At 42.4% G+C, this 19444-nt stretch overlaps 1 protein-coding gene across 3 annotated transcripts in view; it reads left to right on the forward strand.

Annotated features, from left to right (window-relative positions):
• Positions 1 to 994: 994 nt before the first annotated feature.
• GIPC2 (GIPC PDZ domain containing family member 2) overlaps positions 995 to 19444 on the forward strand; it is an 89425-nt gene continuing 70975 nt past the window's right edge. For 2 of the 3 annotated variants that reach the window (XM_042997652.1, XM_042997651.1), the window contains exon 1: positions 995 to 1586. In XM_042997652.1, coding sequence (XP_042853586.1) covers positions 1347 to 1586 — 240 coding nt within the window. In that variant the 5' untranslated portion in view covers positions 995 to 1346. Of the gene's footprint in view, positions 1587 to 1692; positions 1771 to 19444 lie in introns of those variants that run through there. The other variant, XM_042997653.1, reaches the window with a different exon arrangement.

Raw genomic sequence — 19444 nt, forward strand, 5'->3', positions numbered from 1 at the left:
TAAGAAAACAGTTCCTGGAAAGTAACAGTTAGAAAAAGGGATAGAGGTAAGTTAAAACAGAAACATGTTTTAAGACTGGAATGGTTGAGGCTGTCAGATGCTCTAAAAGGTCTTAGTAAGATAAAGACTGAAAAGAGTTAATCATATCTGATGATTAAGAAGCTGATCATAGTACAAGCAATTTCAGTGGAGTGTGGGGCCAAAGTCTGATCACAGCAAGTCTAAGAGCAAAGGGGGAAGTGAGGAAGAGCAGCCTAGAAGTCAAGATTGTTTTTGCTTTGTTGTGAAGACGTAGCTAGAGGGAAGTGCAAAGGTGGGACTTGAAAACAGTGTAAAAGATTTGGGCTTCTGACCACCAGTGAGTGGCACCAGATGGGGAGGGAAAGGACAAGAGCCAACAGGTAGCTTAACAATAGAGATCTTAAGAATCCTTGAATCACTATATTGTACACCAGAAACTAACAACACTGAACCTTAATTATACTAGAGTTGACAAAAATAAATAAATAAATAAAAATAGAGATGTTAGAAGAGAGGAGTGCAAGGGTCAAATAAAAAGAGATTTCTTCGGAGTTTGGAGACCAGAGGTGCATGAAGTTACACAGAGGGGTGGGGAATTGAGGTGGCTCACACACTGCACAGAATGGCTCCAGTTTTTCTCTGCAGAGTAAGAGGCAGGGTGCTCTGCACAGACCCAGAAGCGGGAGTGGAGCACATGACTTGGGAAGAGCGCTGAACCTTTGGGAGAGAAAACTGCCGGAGGGGGTGGGGGTGGGGGTGGATAAAAAGGGTTACTGAGAGGCGCCGAGGCCCGGCTGAGAGCGTTTGACTATGAATTTAATGCGGCACCAATCTCAAAACTTTCCCTTCCAACTCGGCCCTGCAGGGTGTGAGGCTCAGAGAAGGCCGATGAAAGCTGACTTCTACCTAATTCCCTATCCCCAATGGCCCAATCCTGTGTGAGGTCCTACCAGAAAGGCCAGCGTGTTTGCATTCTAAGATGTGTTCTGTAGCTTCAGCATCCCAAGGCTTTTACGGAAATCTTGGCATTTCTTAAAAGGCGGGGAGAGAAGCCGGTAGATGAGAATCGGGAATGGGCCCAACTTTTCCTGTCTCCAGATCCCCGCGTTGGGAGGGCAGGTGGCCGCTGCGGCCCAGGTGCCTCTCCTCGCGAGGAAGGAGGGGGCCGCTGACCCGGCGCGGCCAGGCGGAAGCACCTCTGCCATTGGCCCAGCGGCGACTTTTACCTGCGCGGAGCCCCGTGGCCTGAGCTCAAAGTCCGCGACATCCGGCCGGGGAGGCGGCGGTTGGCAGTGCAGGTGGGCTCCCACCCTTGGCTAGGCAAGATGCCCCTGGGGCTGCGGAGAAAGATGAAAACCAAGTCCAAGGAGACCGCCCGGCTGGTGAAGGGCGAGCAGGCGGGCGCGAGCGGCGGCAGCCTCCCGGACCCCCCGGTTCCGACACACAAGCTAGTTTTCCACACGCAGCTGGCGCACGGCAGCGCCACGGGCCGAGTGGACAATTTCTCCAGCATCCAGGAGCTCTACGCCAAGATTGCGGCAGTGTTCGAGATTTCGGCGTCGGAGGTAAGAACCAGGTGCTCCGGCTCAGCTTGGCGCGCGCGCGCGCTCCCGCGCGCCCCCAGCGTCTCCCACGTGCCGCACCGGCTTAAATTGGCTCCGGCTGGCGGGGCGCCGGGGTGTTGAGCCCAGAATGGAGTCCACCTGCAGCGCTGGTGGGGCACTGAGAGGGCCTCGCGGGAGGGGACAGGTAAGTCCCAGCCCCGAGAAGGTCACATTCCCCAGGCCCCTGGCTTTTGGGAAACCGGGGGCGACCTTTCTTCCTCATGTAAGTGAATATGCTTTACTTGTCCCAGAGTTAGCCGTTCGGGGCGTGAGCGCCTCCCCAGAGTGGAGTTCCGGCTGGACAAGTTGACACCCTCGACTGCATCTGGACTTTACTCTCCTTCCTATGCAGTCGGGAGAGGGTCACGCTGAGGATCTCCCAGATTGAGGAGTGGAGAGATAAGTACCTTCCAGGTGATAGCAAACCGAGGTCCCCTTAGCCCCACAGGTGTCAGCACCAAACACCAGAATCCCTTTGGTGGCGTCCCCAAGGAATTTGTTAAACCAAGGGTGGATAACTAGAGAGTATTATAGCTAACTACTTGGGACTAGTTAACACAACTTTCAGGGGGCAAATCAGCTCAAAATTTTGCACCATATTTTTGAAAAGGGGCTGCAATTTGCTTTAATTAGAATGGCTGCCTGCGTGCCTGGAACTGGAGTTGGCCGTGGGCGTGATTCAGAAAGCACTAGTTTATGTGGCTGTTTATGGGGCTACTTTATGCTTCCTCCCGCAAAGTGCAAATGTAAGTCAGAGCAAAAAAATATTTTGTCCGCATTTCGAGGAAGAGCACGAGATGTTGCCCTGGACCCCAGGGAGGATAGAGAGTTGCCTTTGAATGGCACAGAGGTGCATTTGGATTTCTGTTGTTTAATGTTGTTTATCAGACCTGCTCAAGTAAAATTGAGGTCACGGCAAACTTCCAAGGGGAGATGAAAGGGCGCTTGAAGTGTAACCTTTTGTTCTTTCAGGTTTCCCAGGAGCCGAGGGGCAAATCACAAATCCATTTTGTGAATTATTTATATTGATTTAGAATAGTAACAATGTTTTAAGGATATTTCAATTTCAAAAAGCTCTTTCACAAGAACAAAGTCCTTTAGGAGAGGCAGGTGGCACAGGTAGTTCATTGGGTAGCCAAGGACAGGATTTGGAGACCCATAAGCCTGGATGTGAGTCCAGGTTCTACTAGTTACTGGCTGTGTGGCTTCGAACAAGTTTAATTTCCCTCCCTTTCAGTCATCTATAAAACAGATGAGAACAGGAATGTCTGGCTGGCTCAGTTGGTTGAGCAGGTGACTCTTGATCTCTGGATTAGGAGTTCAAATCCCACACTGGGTGTGGAGATAACTTAAAAGTAAAATCTTAAAAATCAGATAACATCTACCTTGAAGTGTTGTAAAGACGGGTTTGGGGTCATCTGAGTGGCTCAACTGGTTAAGCGCTGGACTCTTGATTTTGGCTCAGGTAATGATCTGGGGTCATGAGATCGAGTTCCGTGTTGGGCTCTGCACTGGCATCACGGAGCCTGCTTGGGATTCTCCGCCTCCTGTCTCCCTCTCTCTTTGCCTCTCCCTATTCATGCACACGTTCTCTCTCTCAAAAATAACCTTAAAAAGATGGAGTTCCTATATAATAAACTTATCAGACTGCATGGTACATGGTCTATGCTTAACAAATTGTAACTAATATTACTAATACCTAACAGGTGAGGAGCTAAGTACAAAGTGATTGGGTCTTTGCAAGGTCACATAACTAACAAGAAAAAAAATCTGGGATGTTACTTAAACTTGGATCTTCTGGTTTCTAAGCTAAGTAGGCTTGTTAGCATGTTTAACTGACAACTTTAAATGTCTCTCCTGTATCCAGGAACTCTAGATTTAGTTGCTTTGCATTAATAGTCTTCCTTATCAATATTGAGAGCTCAAGATGCATGACTTTATTTAATCCACTTAATTCCTGAAAAATATTACTATCATCACTGCTTCAGAGAAGAAACAGGCGTTTAGGTTCTCAAACTTTTCAAAATTACACGAAGTAGTGGAGCCTGGGTTTACACCCAGGTGTATGTGTGTGTCTCCTGACTCCAAATTCCACGAACCTCTATTGCTGTATTGCTTCCCAAGTTTTCCAGGGTGTCTGACAGCTTGGCAGTCATTTTCAGTGTTTTCAGTTTCAAATGCACTGAATTAGATAAAATTCCAAGATAATCTAAACCTGCTATATCAAAGTTGATTTATTTTTTCTAATTCCAAATATGTTACTTTATGTATACAGCCAACATTAATGTGAGTTTTCCATTTGGATTAAGAATAGTTAAGTATATCCAGGATAAAATACTGGTCATCATAGTATAGTATATCCTAAATATCTCCATAGTTAATTTTGAAACAAGTAATTTATTAAAATGCACTATGGTGAGCTCCCCATTTCCCATCTCCTTTCCCCCTGCCCTCAAGGGGGAAATCATAGTATAAACTTTCGAGTGGTCAGGAGGCACAAAACAAAAAATTTCCCCCTTTTTTCCAACGATTGTTAACTCTGAAGTCCTGCCTTTTTCCTAGAGAGGTGGCTATAAGGTTATAAATAGCACTGTATAAAAAGTTGAACCTTCTTTAAGGAGGGGGAAAAGGAAGGACTTGGCCTGACCTGATTTCAGGTGTGGCAGATTTACTGGGAGTTCATAACATGCCCATGGCTGTGCTAGGCATGCAAGTCTACAGTGTGGTCATTCCATGCTCACCATAGCAATGGCGTAAGGGTTCTTTTCATAGTTAAGTTAAATGAGGCTTTGAGAGGTTAAGTAGCTTGCCCAGAGTCACTGAGCTGGTATTGGGCAGAACCAGGATTTGAATGCAGGTTTCCTGGTTCCAAGACCATTACATGACAGCTATGAGGATCTTGGTAACTGCATTCAAATTCCAAATACAAACCCAGAAGAACTTATTTTAAAGCCTCAGACTTACCCACAAAAATATTGTCTCAAAAAAAAAATGCTGGGGGCGCCTGGGTGGCTCGGTCGGTTAAGCGGCCGACTTCGGCTCAGGTCATGATCTCGAGGTCTGTGAGTTTGAGCCCCGCGTCAGGCTCTGTGCTGACAGCTCAGAGCCTGGAGCCTGTTTCGGATTCTGTGTCTCCCTCTCTCTCTGCCCCTCCCCCGTTCATGCTCTGTCTCTCTCTGTCTCAAAAATAAATAAATGTTAAAAAAAAAAAAAAAAAATTAAAAAAAAAATGCTGTTGTGAAACTAATTTGGATTTCACCTATTTCAAGGTCTCTGAAGGAGGAAGCTAAGGAAATTATGAATCTAAGCTATGAATCACTTGTAGGCTGCAGTCTGTGATCATTACCTTGAAACAGATGGCCAATTATGCAGAAATCCCTTTCAGCTGATATTTTTTTCTAAACAACTAAACGAGCAATTCAATAAAAAGAGAAAAGTAAATCTTGCCTAAAAGAGCAGTTCACTTCTGTAAATGCAGGGATACTTTTACAAAAGGTTTAATACCATCTTTTAAAATATTCAGGTTATATAAAGGAGTTGATCATTAAACTCCTGAGCTTTAGTCATAAAATTTGTTGAAGGGGCCTTTTGAATATTTGACCACTGTGATTGTTTGACAATAGTTTGTTCCATGACCTGTTTTCTTAATTCTCTATTATGTGGAAAGATTGGAGAAAGGTAATCTGAACAAGCATTTAGAGAAATCAGTTTTGTAGTTAGATACCTTACATTTCCAGAAACTGAAACCTTAGTTTCCTTACAAATCTCAGAAATCATTTCCTTTGATTTGGTTATATTTGTACATATATATATTACTAAATCATTGAATGAATGGGTCAAGCAAATCTAACTTCTCAATTATGTAAAGCCAGTAAAGCAGTATTCTTGGAAAGATCAGATTTTAGTTTCGAGAATTGTGATTTTAATTTCAAGCTATTTTTTTATGCAACCTGCAATTCTGTTATTCCTCTCAACAAAGCAAACCTTACCTTTTCACCTGTCCCATCTCATCCGTTACCCCATTTCTCTTCTATAGTAAATCTCAAAAGTTGCCTCCCGTGAGGCACATTCTGTATCACTTCTATCTGTTCAAAACTCTGATAGCTCCCCATCTCACTTTCAGCAAAAGTCGAAACCTTATGGGCTACGGGCCCTGATACCTCTCTAATATCATTGTTCCTTCTGCTCCAGCCAATCTGGCTTCCTAGCTGTTCCTTGAACTCTGGAGCCTTAGGGCTGTTGTCTTTACCAGAACCTCTTTTTGCAGAATGTTGTTCCTCTTAGTCTGGTCAAATGTCACCTTATCAGTGAGCCTGGTACTGATCATCCCATTTAAAATGACAGCATCCCTGTTCCTTTCCTCACTTAATTTTCCCTGATACTAACATCCTATGTATATTGAACTTACTTGTCTTTTTCCTCTCCTATGTAGAATATAAGCTCCACAAAGGCAAGGATTTTGTCTATTTACAGACCTAGCCCCAAAGGGCCTATAGTTGTATCCAAAACAGAGCTCAAATATTCATTGAATAATGAATCCTCACAGTACTTAAAATCCTGTAGCTTTAGTATGAAGCTTTAGTACCAGTTATAATACTGATATCTTCTATAGATGTTAATTTTTTCATATTGCAGTGTGAAGAAAGACTAGTTTATTGATTTGTGTGTGTGTGTGACAGAGAGAGAGAGAGAGAGAGAGAGAGAATGAATACAAGTGGAGGAGGGGCAGAGAGTGGGAGACTCAGAATCTGAAGCAGGCTCCAGGCTCTGAACTGTCAGCAGAGAGCCTGATGAGGGGCTCAAACCGACGAACCGTGAGATCCTGACCTGGGCCGAAGTTGGACACTTAACTGACTGAGCCACCCAGCGCCCCAAGAAAGACTAGCTTTTGATGGAGGTAGGAGTGAGGAGCATCCCTCATATCTTGAAGGTGGAGGGGAGTAAGAGGGCAAAGTATGGAAACTGGGAAGCTAAGATTTATTTTTATCTAATTCTTGCATCTCTAAAAATTCCAGAAATTATGAAGTTGGAGACTTTGTTTACAAGCAGAATTGCTTCCTAGCTGAGTTAGTGAAGCTGCCTTGTGAAGCTTCCCAGAAACTGCTTTTTTTCAACTTGCTGGCATCAGCACTGAGCTCTTGTGAAAGTCAATATTCTGTATTTATGTGGCACATCTGGAGAACATGAACTGCACTGCAGACTTTATAATTTCCCAGCAATGCAGATAACTGGCAAGTGGAACCATGTCTTTTTTATTTATTTTAATATGAAATTTATTGTCAAACTGGTTTCTATACAACACCCAGTGCTCATCCCAACATGGAACCATGTCTTTCTGTTTCATGAATGGGAAATCCAGGAAGACGAAAGCAAAATGGGGTTCACTGACTGACTTACAGTCCCTCCTAGGAACCACAACACAAAATGAAGGAACTAGGAATTCAGTGTGAATTTTACCATTGAGCTATGAGGACTCTGAAGCCAGTCCAACAGATCTAAATAGGAGTGTAAGAGTGAGAAAAGCAGTCCCTGCTGTCTGGGAGCTGGCCTGACTCTCACAGGTAGGCCTTGGTGTTCTCCTGTCGGGCATAAATGATTTCCTAGAACATCAAAATTGGATAAGACCATTCTGTGACTTATGGGTCAAGTAAAAAATAAGACCACTCTGGGGGCACCTGCCTGATTGGCTTAGTTGGTAGAGCATGTGACTTGATCTCGGGGGTTGTAAGTTCAAGCCCTACGTTGCATGTAGAGATTACTTAAAAAACAAAAACAAACACTACTTAAAAGACTGCTCTCTAATCATAAGACTACTCTGTCATCATACCTGGACAGAAAACAAAACATGAACATTTTTCAAACCACAAAAATCACCAGGTATCCTACTGCCCCCCCCAGACCAGGTGACTGATCTAAATGATTGCTGCTCCTTTAATAATCCTAGCTTTAGCTTTGATAACTTCTCCCACCTTAGTGATAGGTTTACTAAAATAGTCCTAGAATTGCCCTACTTCTTGGAGGCACCCTATCTAGAGCAGACTCCTGTTTCCTTGGAGCTGCTCGCAAATCATCTAACAGGAGTCCAGATCCTTTCTAGCATCTTCTTACTCAGACCCCTCCATGGTGCCTCAAGGCATGCTGTGTACCTTGATGCCAAGAACAATAAACTAGAGGTGAAAAATGCTGGTGGTCTTTGGTTGGAGGGTATTGACATTTGTTACTGCTAGATTATTACAATGCTGAGGCTAAAGAGGCACCCTGAAAATGATTTTCCTGATCCTGCCCATCTTCTATTTTAATATTTTGATGGTCTGATCATACCTATTAGAAACCTTCAGCGCTCCCAGTTACTTCCTGCCTTATTCTTCGCTGGCTGCTATAACCATATCACCGTGTAGCTTTTAAACAACGTAAATCTCTTGCTCACAGTTCTAAAAGCTGGTGCATGAGCACCTTATGGTGAGGGTCCCTTTTTTAGTTCATTGCTGGCACCTCCTTACTGTGTCCTCCCATGGTGGGAGGAGCTGGTGGTCTCTCTGGAACTTCGGATAAGGCACTAATCCTAATCATAAGGTCTACCCTCAAGGCTTAAGTAACTTCCAAAGGCCCTACTGCTAATGCCATCCCCTTTGGGGAGTCACCATTTGAATTTTGGAGGGAGAACACAAATACCCCACCAGCTAAACAATGTCTCCATTCCGGCCTCCCTCTTAAGTCTTGTCCTGTGCTTCCTGCTCCAATCTCTTCTAACCATCCCCTCTATATTCCAGAATACTTAACTGTTCATTTCTCTGTGCTTTTTCTTGTGCTGTTCTCATTTCTGATCACTCCCATTCACCTCTCAGATCTCAACTGTGACCTCCTCCAAGAAGCCTTCCTTGTGAATTTGTCAGTCTAGATTAGGTATAATACCCACTATTGCATGATTTTAACATCACGTTGACACACTGAATTGAATTTAGTTACTCCTGTCTTCCAGGGCAGCAGTGGTGGGGAGGTGGGAGGAGGGGCTGGGACTTTTTTTTTTTTTTTTTTTTTTTTAAATATTGTCCCTAGGGTAGCTAGATAGTTTAGCTGCTCCATGAAAGTCTGATAAGTAAATGGTAGATACAGTAGGAGCTGAAGATGTAGATGATGAGACTACAAACATCCTTGAAGCTGTATGGATTTTGTTATGTGAGCAGTGAAAAGAACTCAAATGTTTTTCAGCAGAGGAATGATCTTTGACTTGTGTTTTATAAAGTAGAAACCCAATTTACCATTCATTTGCTATGTTTTCCTTATACATATTTTGTAAGTTGAATATGATGGTATTTTCTGGAATTGCATAGTACCGTCTGATAAGTTCTAAATATATTACAATCAATATATATGCTTACTATCCCTCATGAACATCAGCTTCATTTATTTTTACAAAAAACTGAAAAGACTTTGAGAAGTGGGAGAATCTAATCAGCTGCCTTATAGACCTCATTGCTGTCAGGAGGGTTAGAAATGAATAAAACTATTGATTTCTGTGCTGGAAATCCCCTGAGGGTGGCATGTGGATAATCCTAAAGTCTGAATCCCTGGGCAGTGGCCAATCACACTCCTCCCCTGCCACTTCAGAGGCTAACGGCTGGTCCGTTTGCCTTCCCTCACTCCTTCCCACCACTCCAACCATCCTGAGTAGACATGAAAGGCTCTTGCAGATAGCAGGAGATGGAGACACTTGGATTATCTTAGGCAACTTGCATGTGTGGGTTTGTTTATATGAGGATGTATAGGGAGGTAAAGAAGCTCAGGATAGCCTCTGCAGCTGGACATTCAGGTTCCATGGACAACTGTACAATCATTCATGCTGTCCAGGTGAAAGCAGTAGCTTTAGACTTGGAGAACCAAGAACAAGTCTGTCCTTGACCTTCCATTTCAATCAATCAATCTCTTCCTCCCTCCACCCCCGCTTTCTTGTCTTGACTGGTTAATGCCTTTCAGCCTTTTGATTTCTGTGCCTTTAAGGTTCTTATTGCCTCATCTCTGTCTTGTTTTGTTACCTGTCTACTTTCTGTGCCCCATTCTGTCTCAAAATTGACTTCCCTGAGAGTGAGTCTCTGTGTTGGCAAGTCTGGGTACAGAACAGGTGGGACAGGACCCATGAACCTGTGGATCAGGGGCTCTCTCTGGTCCAGCCTGTAGGGCATGTGTACAAAGGCAGGTGAACAGTGGTTAAGGAGTCCCAGTGGAGAGCATTGTGGGCATGATAGGTATTTTGAAGACTTCCTTAATTAAGGGAATGGTAGATCTCTTCCATGGCCTGTCCAAAATGTGAGAATATTTTCAGTTCCCTATGACTTTTATGCATTGTTCTTCCCTTTCCCTGGGAATCTTTCCCCTTGTCTTTCTCTATTAACTGTGTTAATAGATGAATTGAAGCATATTAAAAATCCTAAGAGTTTACTTGAGCAAAATCGACTGGAATTGAGCAGTGCCAAAACAGAAGTGATTAGGAGTGTTCTACACTCCTAGGAGTGTAGGGAGTGAGGGGCAGGGTTTTTTTTTTTTTTTTAATTTTTTTTAATGTTTTTTATTTATTTTTGGGACAGATAGAGACAGAGCATGAATGGGGGAGGGGCAGAGAGAGAGGGAGACACAGAATCGGAAGCAGGCTCCAGGCTCTGAGCCATCAGCCCAGAGCCCGACGCGGGGCTCGAACTTACGAACTGTGAGATCATGACCTGAGCCGAAGTCGGACGCTTAACCGACTGAGCCACCCAGGCGCCCCAAGGGGCAGGGTTTTTACAGAAGAGATGTGGAAGCAAAGCACAATTCTTTTGCATTGTTTAGGAAAGCCTGGTTGGTGGTTTGTGATTGGTTGTCTCTAGGTTTTGTATTCTTGAGGCATTTGCAGGTGTAGATTTTGGTTTGCTTACATAGGCTGCCGAGGTATTAGAACAACCTCAGTCTAAAAGCTTCCTTGTTTAATTAATTAAAACACTTTTACTTAGAAGTCCATACCCAGAGCTCCCCCTCCCTCCCCCCCCCCCCAATCCCCATGCCCACCTCAAGGTTCCTTGCCTCTTTTCTTAGCTTCCATAAATCTTACAAACTGAATAACTTGATTTACTGCCTGTCTTTGCCATAAATTTGAGAACTGCTCTAGGCAGGGACTAGCAGTTAGTATGCAGTAATTTTTTTCATTTTTAACTTTTTATTATGGAATATTTAAATACATGTGGAAGAAAATAGTATAATACCTCCCAGGTGTCCAGCTTCAACAATTATCAACACTTGCCAATATTTAAAAAAGCATTTTTTTTAATGTTTATTTATTTTTGAGAGAGAGAATACCAGTGAGTTAGGGGCAGATAGGGAGGGAGACACAGAATCCGAAGCAGGCTCCAGGCTCTGAGTCGTCGGCACAGAGCGCAACGTGGTGCTCGAACTCACTGAGCCGTGAGGTCATGACCCGAGCCGAAGCCGGACGCTCAACCGACTGAGCCACCCGGGTGCCAATATTTTTTAAATCCCATTTAAGAATTTTTAAATATAGAGGCTCCTGGGTGGCTCAGTGGGTTAAGAGTCTGACTTAAGCTCCCAAGCAAGCTTCATGCTGCCAGATGCAGAGCCCAACATGGGGCTCGAACTCCTGAACAGTGAGATCATGACCTGAGCTGAAACCATGAGTTGGTCACTTAACCGACTGAGCCGCTTGGGCACCCCTTAGGTGGATACTTCTTGAGTCAGTGACCAACACCAGCCAGACTGGGCATTTGTTGGCCTATTCTGAGCTTTTATAAAGTGTTTTTTTTTTTTTTTTAAACCATTCATATTTCTTGCATTTTAAGAAAAAGGGACCTTTTTCTTAAGCTTTGCTAGCATAAGCATGTATATACTTTTTTCTGGATAACCCTCTGTGAGGTTGTCCTGCTTAACTCCTCTGTGCCTATCCTTAAACTCTGCCCCCACCCCTTCCTTGCCCCTGTCTAGAAGCATTGAATGACAATATAGCTCAGTGTTTGGGAGTGCCACTTCTTTGAGACTTTGGGCAAGTTAGTGGCTGCTCGGTTTCTGTTCACCTGTAAAATAGTGTTGCTAGGAGCTACCATAAAAGACTTAAGTATAAATGAAATAATTTATGTAAACATCTAGGTCAATGCCAGGTACTAAATGTTTTATAATTCTGGAGTTGGGTGAGACTTATTGTAATCCAACTTTTTAACTTGTTTACCCACCGAATAAACCTGTGCCTGATTACTTTTAACCAATTTTTGCTGAAGGAGTCCATTTATCTGAGTGCTCACTATGAGTCCAGTATTGTATTTGATGTTGGGAACATAAAGGTAAAAAATATTTAGCCCCTTCCTCCAGTTCAATTCGAAGATTAGAAACTTAGTTTCTGGTTAAGCTAGAATTTCCTTAAAATGTGTTCCAAGGAATACTAATCTCTTGAAATACTATTATAGAAAGGGTCTTCAGTTGTCGGATAACTTTGGAGGAGATGTGTTTTGTATGCTCATAATTACATATTAAAGGCTCTAAGAAGTCCACTAAACATTTAAAAAGCTTGGTGTTTCTCATTCCCTATGTTTACTTGACTGTGGAACTTACCCCCCCACCCCCCCTTTTTTTTCCTGCCTAGTACTCCTTAGGCCAATATTCTGAGGTACATACTTAAAAAAATTTATTAAAAAAAAAGCCCATAGTTTTAAAAAAGCTATTCAGCAGTTGCTACATTCAGTGATAGAAAGATGGTCTAGGATGATGATCTAGTTAATGCTTATCTTTTATTTCATTCTGAACTCTGCCAGGTGGTTTCCATTTCATCATTGTCCTCTGCTGATGTTCTTGCTCTTCTGTTTACTTTGCTATTCAACTTTGGGCAAGTCTTCGATCTCCTTGGGCTTCAGTTTCTCCATATGTAATATGTGTTTGGTAGACGAGACCAGTGATTCCCAAGCCTGGTGCACCTCAGAATCACCTGGAGACCTTTAAAACAACCAGAGATTCTGGGCCCCACTTCTGTAGATTTGGGCTAGGGCCTGAATATTGTGAATTTTACCTTTCCCTTATATCCCTGGCCTGTCATCTATTATTGATAGATGTTTGGAAACCACTGGGTTAAATGAGATCCAAAGTCTTTTTCAGCCTGAATGTTTCTCCAGAGTTTGTACATAAAGGTAACATTTATTTTTAATTGAATCCACAAAGCATTAAAATACAGAGGTTACTAAGTGCCTGTCTCCTGGAGCTTACAATATATAGGTGTGGTGGTAACAAGGCAAATGAAGAGATAAGTATCATATGTTGATAATACAAGGTGGAAAATGAAGAATGTTACCAGTAGTACAAGATATGCTGATGGGAATATGGTAGGCAGAGATCAAAGAGAGGTGAGTTGGGATATGGCTGGGAAAGCTATGGCAGAGCCCTGAAGTATTGAGCCATGTGTACGTTTACTGCTCAGCGTATATACCTAGCATGTAATTTTGATTCCACAAATGCAAAGCTATAGCTACAGAGGAAAGTTGTAGTAATGAAACTGAATAAGACTTCAAACCAGAGGAGTTTTTTTTTAATTTCTAAAATGCTAAACAAAACAGCGAAAGTTCTCTCTGCTTTGCAAGTGGATGGACTAAAGTAATCCTTGAAATTGTAGAGACCCTAGTGTATTTAAATGATCACTGAGAGGGGTGCCTGGGTGGCTCAGCCAGTTAAGCATCTGACTTTGGCTCAGGTCAAGATCTCATGGGGGTGGGGTTTGAGCCCCGTATTGGGCTCTGTGCTGACAGCTCAGAGCCTGGAGCCTGCTTCATTCAGATTCTGTGTGTCCCTCTCTCTCTCTGCCCCTCCCCTGCTTGCACTCTGTGTGTCTCTCTCAAAAATAAACATTAAAAAAATAACTTCTCACAATTTTTTTGGTTTACTGGTAGTTCTTATAAAAAAAGATCATTTAGAGATCATTTCCTTCTTATTAAGTTCTGGATAGAAAGTATAAGACCGAAATGCTGACAGTGCTCCCTGTCAATCAGATAAATTAAAAATGAAGTGTTTTGAACTGTTTTGGAAAACAATTCCATGTATGATTCAGTAAGGTGCAGTAATATAAACTTGAAATAAAATTTTAGAAGTTAGGGTATGTTTTTCTGCTTTTCTGACATCAAATATATTGCTTGGACATCGGGATGGTTATGCCACACAAGTTCTTTTGTTGCCTCAAAACTGGATATAAGCAGGATAGTTGTAACTAATTCATGCAATCGATTCTTAATCCAATGTGTCTAGTTTCTTCCTCCTGGTGTTAGTAGTTCCATCCTACCTCTCAGGTCCTCCTCTTCCCGTCCACTTGTTGGCTCTCAGTTAAGGGTATCCATAAGTTAAGGAAAGTGGTGTCTCTTAATTTTGTTTCATTCATTTACTGAATCTACTAGCGGAAATTATTCTCTGTGTAGCAGAAGTCCATAGTGGAGCTACAGAGTAAATGATGTTCTATGAAACCAGGTTTTAATTGAAAAATAATAATATATCACAAAATAAAAACTAGAAGAAAAAAGTGGGTCACCCAGAACCACAGTTCCCTTGTCTTCGCCAGAAGCATCTGTTGTGGCCACTTTCTTGGCCATCCTTCTAGAAAAATACTCTCTGAATTTACAAGTCTGTATGTGTGAAAATACGTGCATATCTGTGACTATAAACTTCTCCTTTCACTTTTCTTTTAAACACTATATATCTGTTCTGTACAGCTGGTAGTAGCAGAAGCAAGGGCGTAGACCTCAGGAGATTCTGAAGCCTGTCAATGACAGTCAGTGGGGTTTTTACAGTGTCCCAGAGGGTGTCCTTCATGCTGGGAGAGCTGATACTGTGTCTTTAATGGTGATAAGCCAATTTAAAATAACTTCTAAGAAGTCTGTGCCTTCTGAAAAGGTTTCCTGTGCTTTCTTTGCTTGCCTGTGTCTCCTTAGAAATGCCCATCACCTGAGGTGACAAAAGATGTTCCTTGAAACTACTTAAGATTGAAGTGACTAGCAGATACCTTTGGGCTAAATACTTGCTGAAAAAGACAACAGAGGTTGGCTGACTGAGGGTGGATGACTGTCACTGCTTTTCTGGGTTGGGATCTAAAAGTTGGCTTTCCTTACTCATCTTAGAAACCCCAGCCCTGCTGTTATGGGTATGCTGAGTATTCTGAGGTTTGGTGCTTAAAATGCAGACTAGGAAGTTGAAGCTTGGGCATGAGTAACAGCAGGGAGGTTTTGTGGCTACTATAGATAAGTGAAAAGCAAGAAGGGACCTTTGACCTTGTCTGTGATATAGAATATTTGTTTTTAGAAATCTATGACCATCAGGGCGCCTGGGTGGCTCAGTGGGTTAAGCATCTGACTCTTGATCTCTGCTCAAGTCTGTAAGCCCTTGCTGGGCTCCATGCTGGGTGTGGAGCCTACTTAAAAGTAGAAACGTATGACCAATCTGTAAGTACTGGTTAAGAGGCTCAAGAACTCAAGCATTTAGAAAGTGTTGTTTTCTATTCTTTAAAAACCAAACAAAACCAAACAAAAAACTCCCTGGAGATAAAGCCTATGTAGGAGAATAGTTTTAACTTTCTTTTTTCTTTGTTTCTTTTGTTTTTTTACTATTAAGTAAACTCTACCCCTAACATGGGGCTTGAACTGCTGACCCCTGAGATCAAGAGTTGCATGCTCTGACTGAACCAGCCAGTCACCCCTCAACTTTTTTTTTTTGTTTTGTTTTAATGGCTAAAATCCAGGATGATCCTGTAGATCCTCTCCATCTGTAAAAGTCACAGGTTCTTAAATTGCAGTGTTAATTTTAGGTGGCCTTAACAGGATATAACAGTAACAAATTTGAGGAAATGATAATTCTATGTCCGTTCTTAAAACCACTCACATATCTACATAGTGCATTAATATAATAGTGGTTTCTGTGCTTGGCATTAACACTAGGTCCTTCATGTTCCAGGGCCAGAATCTTAATTTAACCTCTTGAAGCTTTTCACATTTGATACTAGCAGCATGTACTGGGTGTGATTAGGTATTAGGTGATGGTCATGATCCCTTTTACTCCTTTTCTTCTATATTCTTTATACTTTCTCCTTCCTATCTTAATCTTCCTGCCTTTATGTAAAGGTGAGTGGGGAAAGGGAAACCTATCTTAAGAACTAGGAAGAAAGGAATTCTTTAAAAAGGTGATTTTTTGAGGCAGGGGTGTGGAGACAAGGAGAGAGCAAACATTCAAAGCAGGCTCTGCACTATCTGCAAGTGCAGGGCTTGACCTCCCGATCTGTGAGATCATAACCTGAGCTGAGACCAAGAGCTGGATGCTCAATGAACTGAGGCCCCCAGGCTCCCCAAGAAGGGAATTGTTGAATACCTATCCTTACCACTTAACCCATGCTCTCCTATCTGAAATGGTGGGTTTCTACCCAAAGCCCTAGAAAGGGCTACCACCTGTAGATGAAGCAACTAGAGCTCAGAGCGAAAGTAAATTATTCAAGTCATTCAGTCTAAAGCGATGTCTTTGGGCCCAGATAAATTTGAGTCAAAGTCCAGGCCTCTTCCTTTACGCAAGTGGTTCCTAGCCTTATCAGGCCCAAAATAACACCATGTTGACTATCCTGAAATAAAAATTCAATATTTTCTACCTATACACACTTTAAAAATGCATATTTCTTAAGGAATAGAGTAGGTGCACATTAAATCCCGTTAAGTCTCCTAGGATCTTTTGTTTAAATTTTTTTAATTTTTCTTAATGTTTATTTGTTTCTGAGACTGCATGAGTGGGGGAGGGGCAGAGAGAGAGGGAGACACAGAATCCGAAGCAGGCTCCAGGCTCTGAGCTGTCAGCACAGAGCTCGACCTGGGACTCGAACTCATGGACTTTGAGATCATGACCTGAGCCGAAGCTGGACGCTCAACCGACTGAGCCACCCAGGTGCCCCATCTTTTGTTTAAATTTAAAAATTAAAAAAATTTAGAGGAGGGAGGGAGAGAATCTTAAGCAGGCTCAACGGGTGCACCTGGGTGGCTCAGTCGATTAAGCATCTGACTTTTTTTTTTTTTTAATTGTCAAGTTAGCTAACATACAGTGTATACAGTGTGCTCTTGGTTTCAGGGGGTAGATTCCTGTGATCCATCGTTTACATACAACAGCCAGTGCTCATCTCAAAAAAGGTCATGATCTTTTCATTGTGGAATTGAGACCAGTGTCAGCCTCCACATTCAGCTGAAGATTAAGATTATCCTTTTGCCCTCTCCTGTGTGCTCTCTCCCAAGTCTCCTATGGTTTTAATTGTGCTCAAGTTCTACACACTGATATTTCCTTCCAAGAATCTTCTGGGGAAGATTACTTAGATGCTAAAGGATAAAGGAAGAACTCTACCACTGTTTTTCAACATCCAAATCTATGTGTTTCCTTTTATCCCATGCTGCCTTTAGTCCTACCATTCTGAAATGGCAATATGCTTATTTGATCAGCTTAATAGATGTATTATAACTAGATGGCCATACAATTTGTATTTCAAACCCAGACACTTCAGAGAGTGAGAAGGATGGTATTAAGAATTATTCTGGGAGGGGGCTGGGTAGGGAGGGGTGTCTGGGTGGCTCAGTTGGTAGAGCATGAGACTCTTGATCACAAGGTCTTGAATTCAAGCCCCATATTGGGTGTGGAACCTAGTTAAAAACAAAAACAAAAACAAACTCTGGGACCTGGAATCCACCTAATTATAACCAAAATGCTTACTAGAGAAGGAGAAAGAAGAAAAATATCAGAAAGTTTCATATGTTTGGTAATGAAACACCATATGTAAACCAGTTTCCTGGGCATTAAGGAAGTCTGTGAAATTATAAGCACTAGGGAAGGGGGTGGGAAGAGCATAGCGTGGTTGTAAAAATAGAAGCAGATAGTGAGGGCGCAGCGTCAGCACCAGACCTGGAGCCAGGAGACACTGGTACTCCTCGTCCTGGCTCCTGCTTGGTGACACATTTCTGGGAGTTGAAGGTGGAACCCTGTGGTAGCCTGCCAGTTTCTTCAGGAAGCCTTCTGACATTGCTGGGTTCTTCTCCCTTCTTTAAGTCTTCTGCCTGCTCCAGTCCCAGGAGTTTTATAGTCAGGAATGTCAGTAATGTTGGCAAGCTGAGGGTGGGAAGAAGCTGCTTAGAGCAGGGAGCAGGAGCTAGTAATAAACGGCTCTGAGCAAAGGGGAGAGTCTTGCAGCCAGGGCTGTGCCTAAGTGTCTGAGCCTGTGACATAATTCTATTCTTGGCAGCTCCTTTCTACCTCATCCCAGTCTCTGTTCTTGGGGTTCTCTATCCCTGGGGTGGGAGATGGTTCAGAATTGAGCAACCTGAGTTTAGAAGAATCTTCACACACACACACACACACACACACACACACACACACACACACACACTCCAGATTGAGGGCTCCCCTTACTTGTGTCACACTGACTCTATCTATAGGTGTGGTTTTGTTTTGTTTTTCCCCCAGTGCTTCTAAACTTGCTAGTGAACAATTATCTAAGGTGATCAGTGGGTTTGTCTTCCCCCAATCCTTCCATCTAGGGAACACTCTAGTACATTTTCCTCTGTCACCTCCCCCCCTGTTGCTTTGTACTTTTCCTAATGTCTTTTCAGGTGTCCTAGTCTAAATTAAAAATCCCTTTCAATCTTTTTCTCTGAAGATGTTTATAGTGCTTCAGATGGCCCACTTTTCCCATAAAGTGTTCATCTCTTTCAGAAATTCTGTCCTAGGAAATAGTAGTAAGGAATAGACCCCTGAGTGGCTCACCATGTTTGCTTTCCAATTCTCCATGATTCACTTGGGTGTTTACTTTAAAAAAATTTTTTTTTAAAAACTAATCTCTACACCCAACAGGGGCCTCAAATTGACAACCCTGAGACCAAGAGTCACATGCTGTACCAACTGAGCAAGCCACGCCGCTCCCCCCCCCCCCCCCCCCCCCCCCCCCGCCCCCCAACACCTTTGGGTGATTTTTAAATACCATATGCTTACAGACCTTTCATTATAAGGGTTGTAAGTCTGCTACCTGGGCTAATATGAACACAGTGCTCCATGAGCATTTTGCCAAACGTGTTTTAAGATTTTGATTAGGGACCTTTTGGGGATATAATGGCCATATTTTATAAATTTGTATTTGTTAGGCTGGAAAGTTTAATCATGAATCTTTTTCTTAGAATTTATAATACTTCACAAACCCACCCTACTACACTGTTCTTAGATACAAAATGTCTCCTTATTATAGTCTCTTTGCCCTTTTATATTTTCCATTTTAAGTTTCAAGAGGAGTTTTTTAAGGAGATAAGTAGGTTTAGAAAGCTGGAAAATTTGAGACAGCACCTGACCAGGGGAACAGCAGTGATTTATGATGTCTTTAAATTTGGCACATGACCTTGCAGCATTATTAGACCAGGATAAAGTTCTGACTGGAAGAATATTGTGGAAGAGGATGATATATATAGCCATACACATTTGATTTATCTTACTTGGTTTAGTGTTTCTGTAATGTCCACAAAGGCAAGACTAAAATCTATCCCTATCTTTTTAACCTTATCTTTCGAGAATTGCTTTGGATACATAGGTGGATATGGATACACAGTTTCTTGGATACATAGTTGCTTTGGTTAGCTTTCATTAGCAAAAGAATGTTCTTTTGGTCACTGTGGGAAGTCATTTGGTAGATTAACAACTATAAGTCTGCTTTTCTTTTTTTGGATAAAATTATTTTTGTCCTATTATTTTGATCACTGAAAAAGTGGTTGTACTGAAGAAGGAAGAGTACAAAGGATGATTCACCTTTTATTTAA

The sequence above is a fragment of the Panthera tigris genome, chromosome C1 (genome assembly GCF_018350195.1).
Source record: "Panthera tigris isolate Pti1 chromosome C1, P.tigris_Pti1_mat1.1, whole genome shotgun sequence".
In the NCBI taxonomy this organism is placed as follows: Eukaryota; Metazoa; Chordata; class Mammalia; order Carnivora; family Felidae; genus Panthera; species Panthera tigris.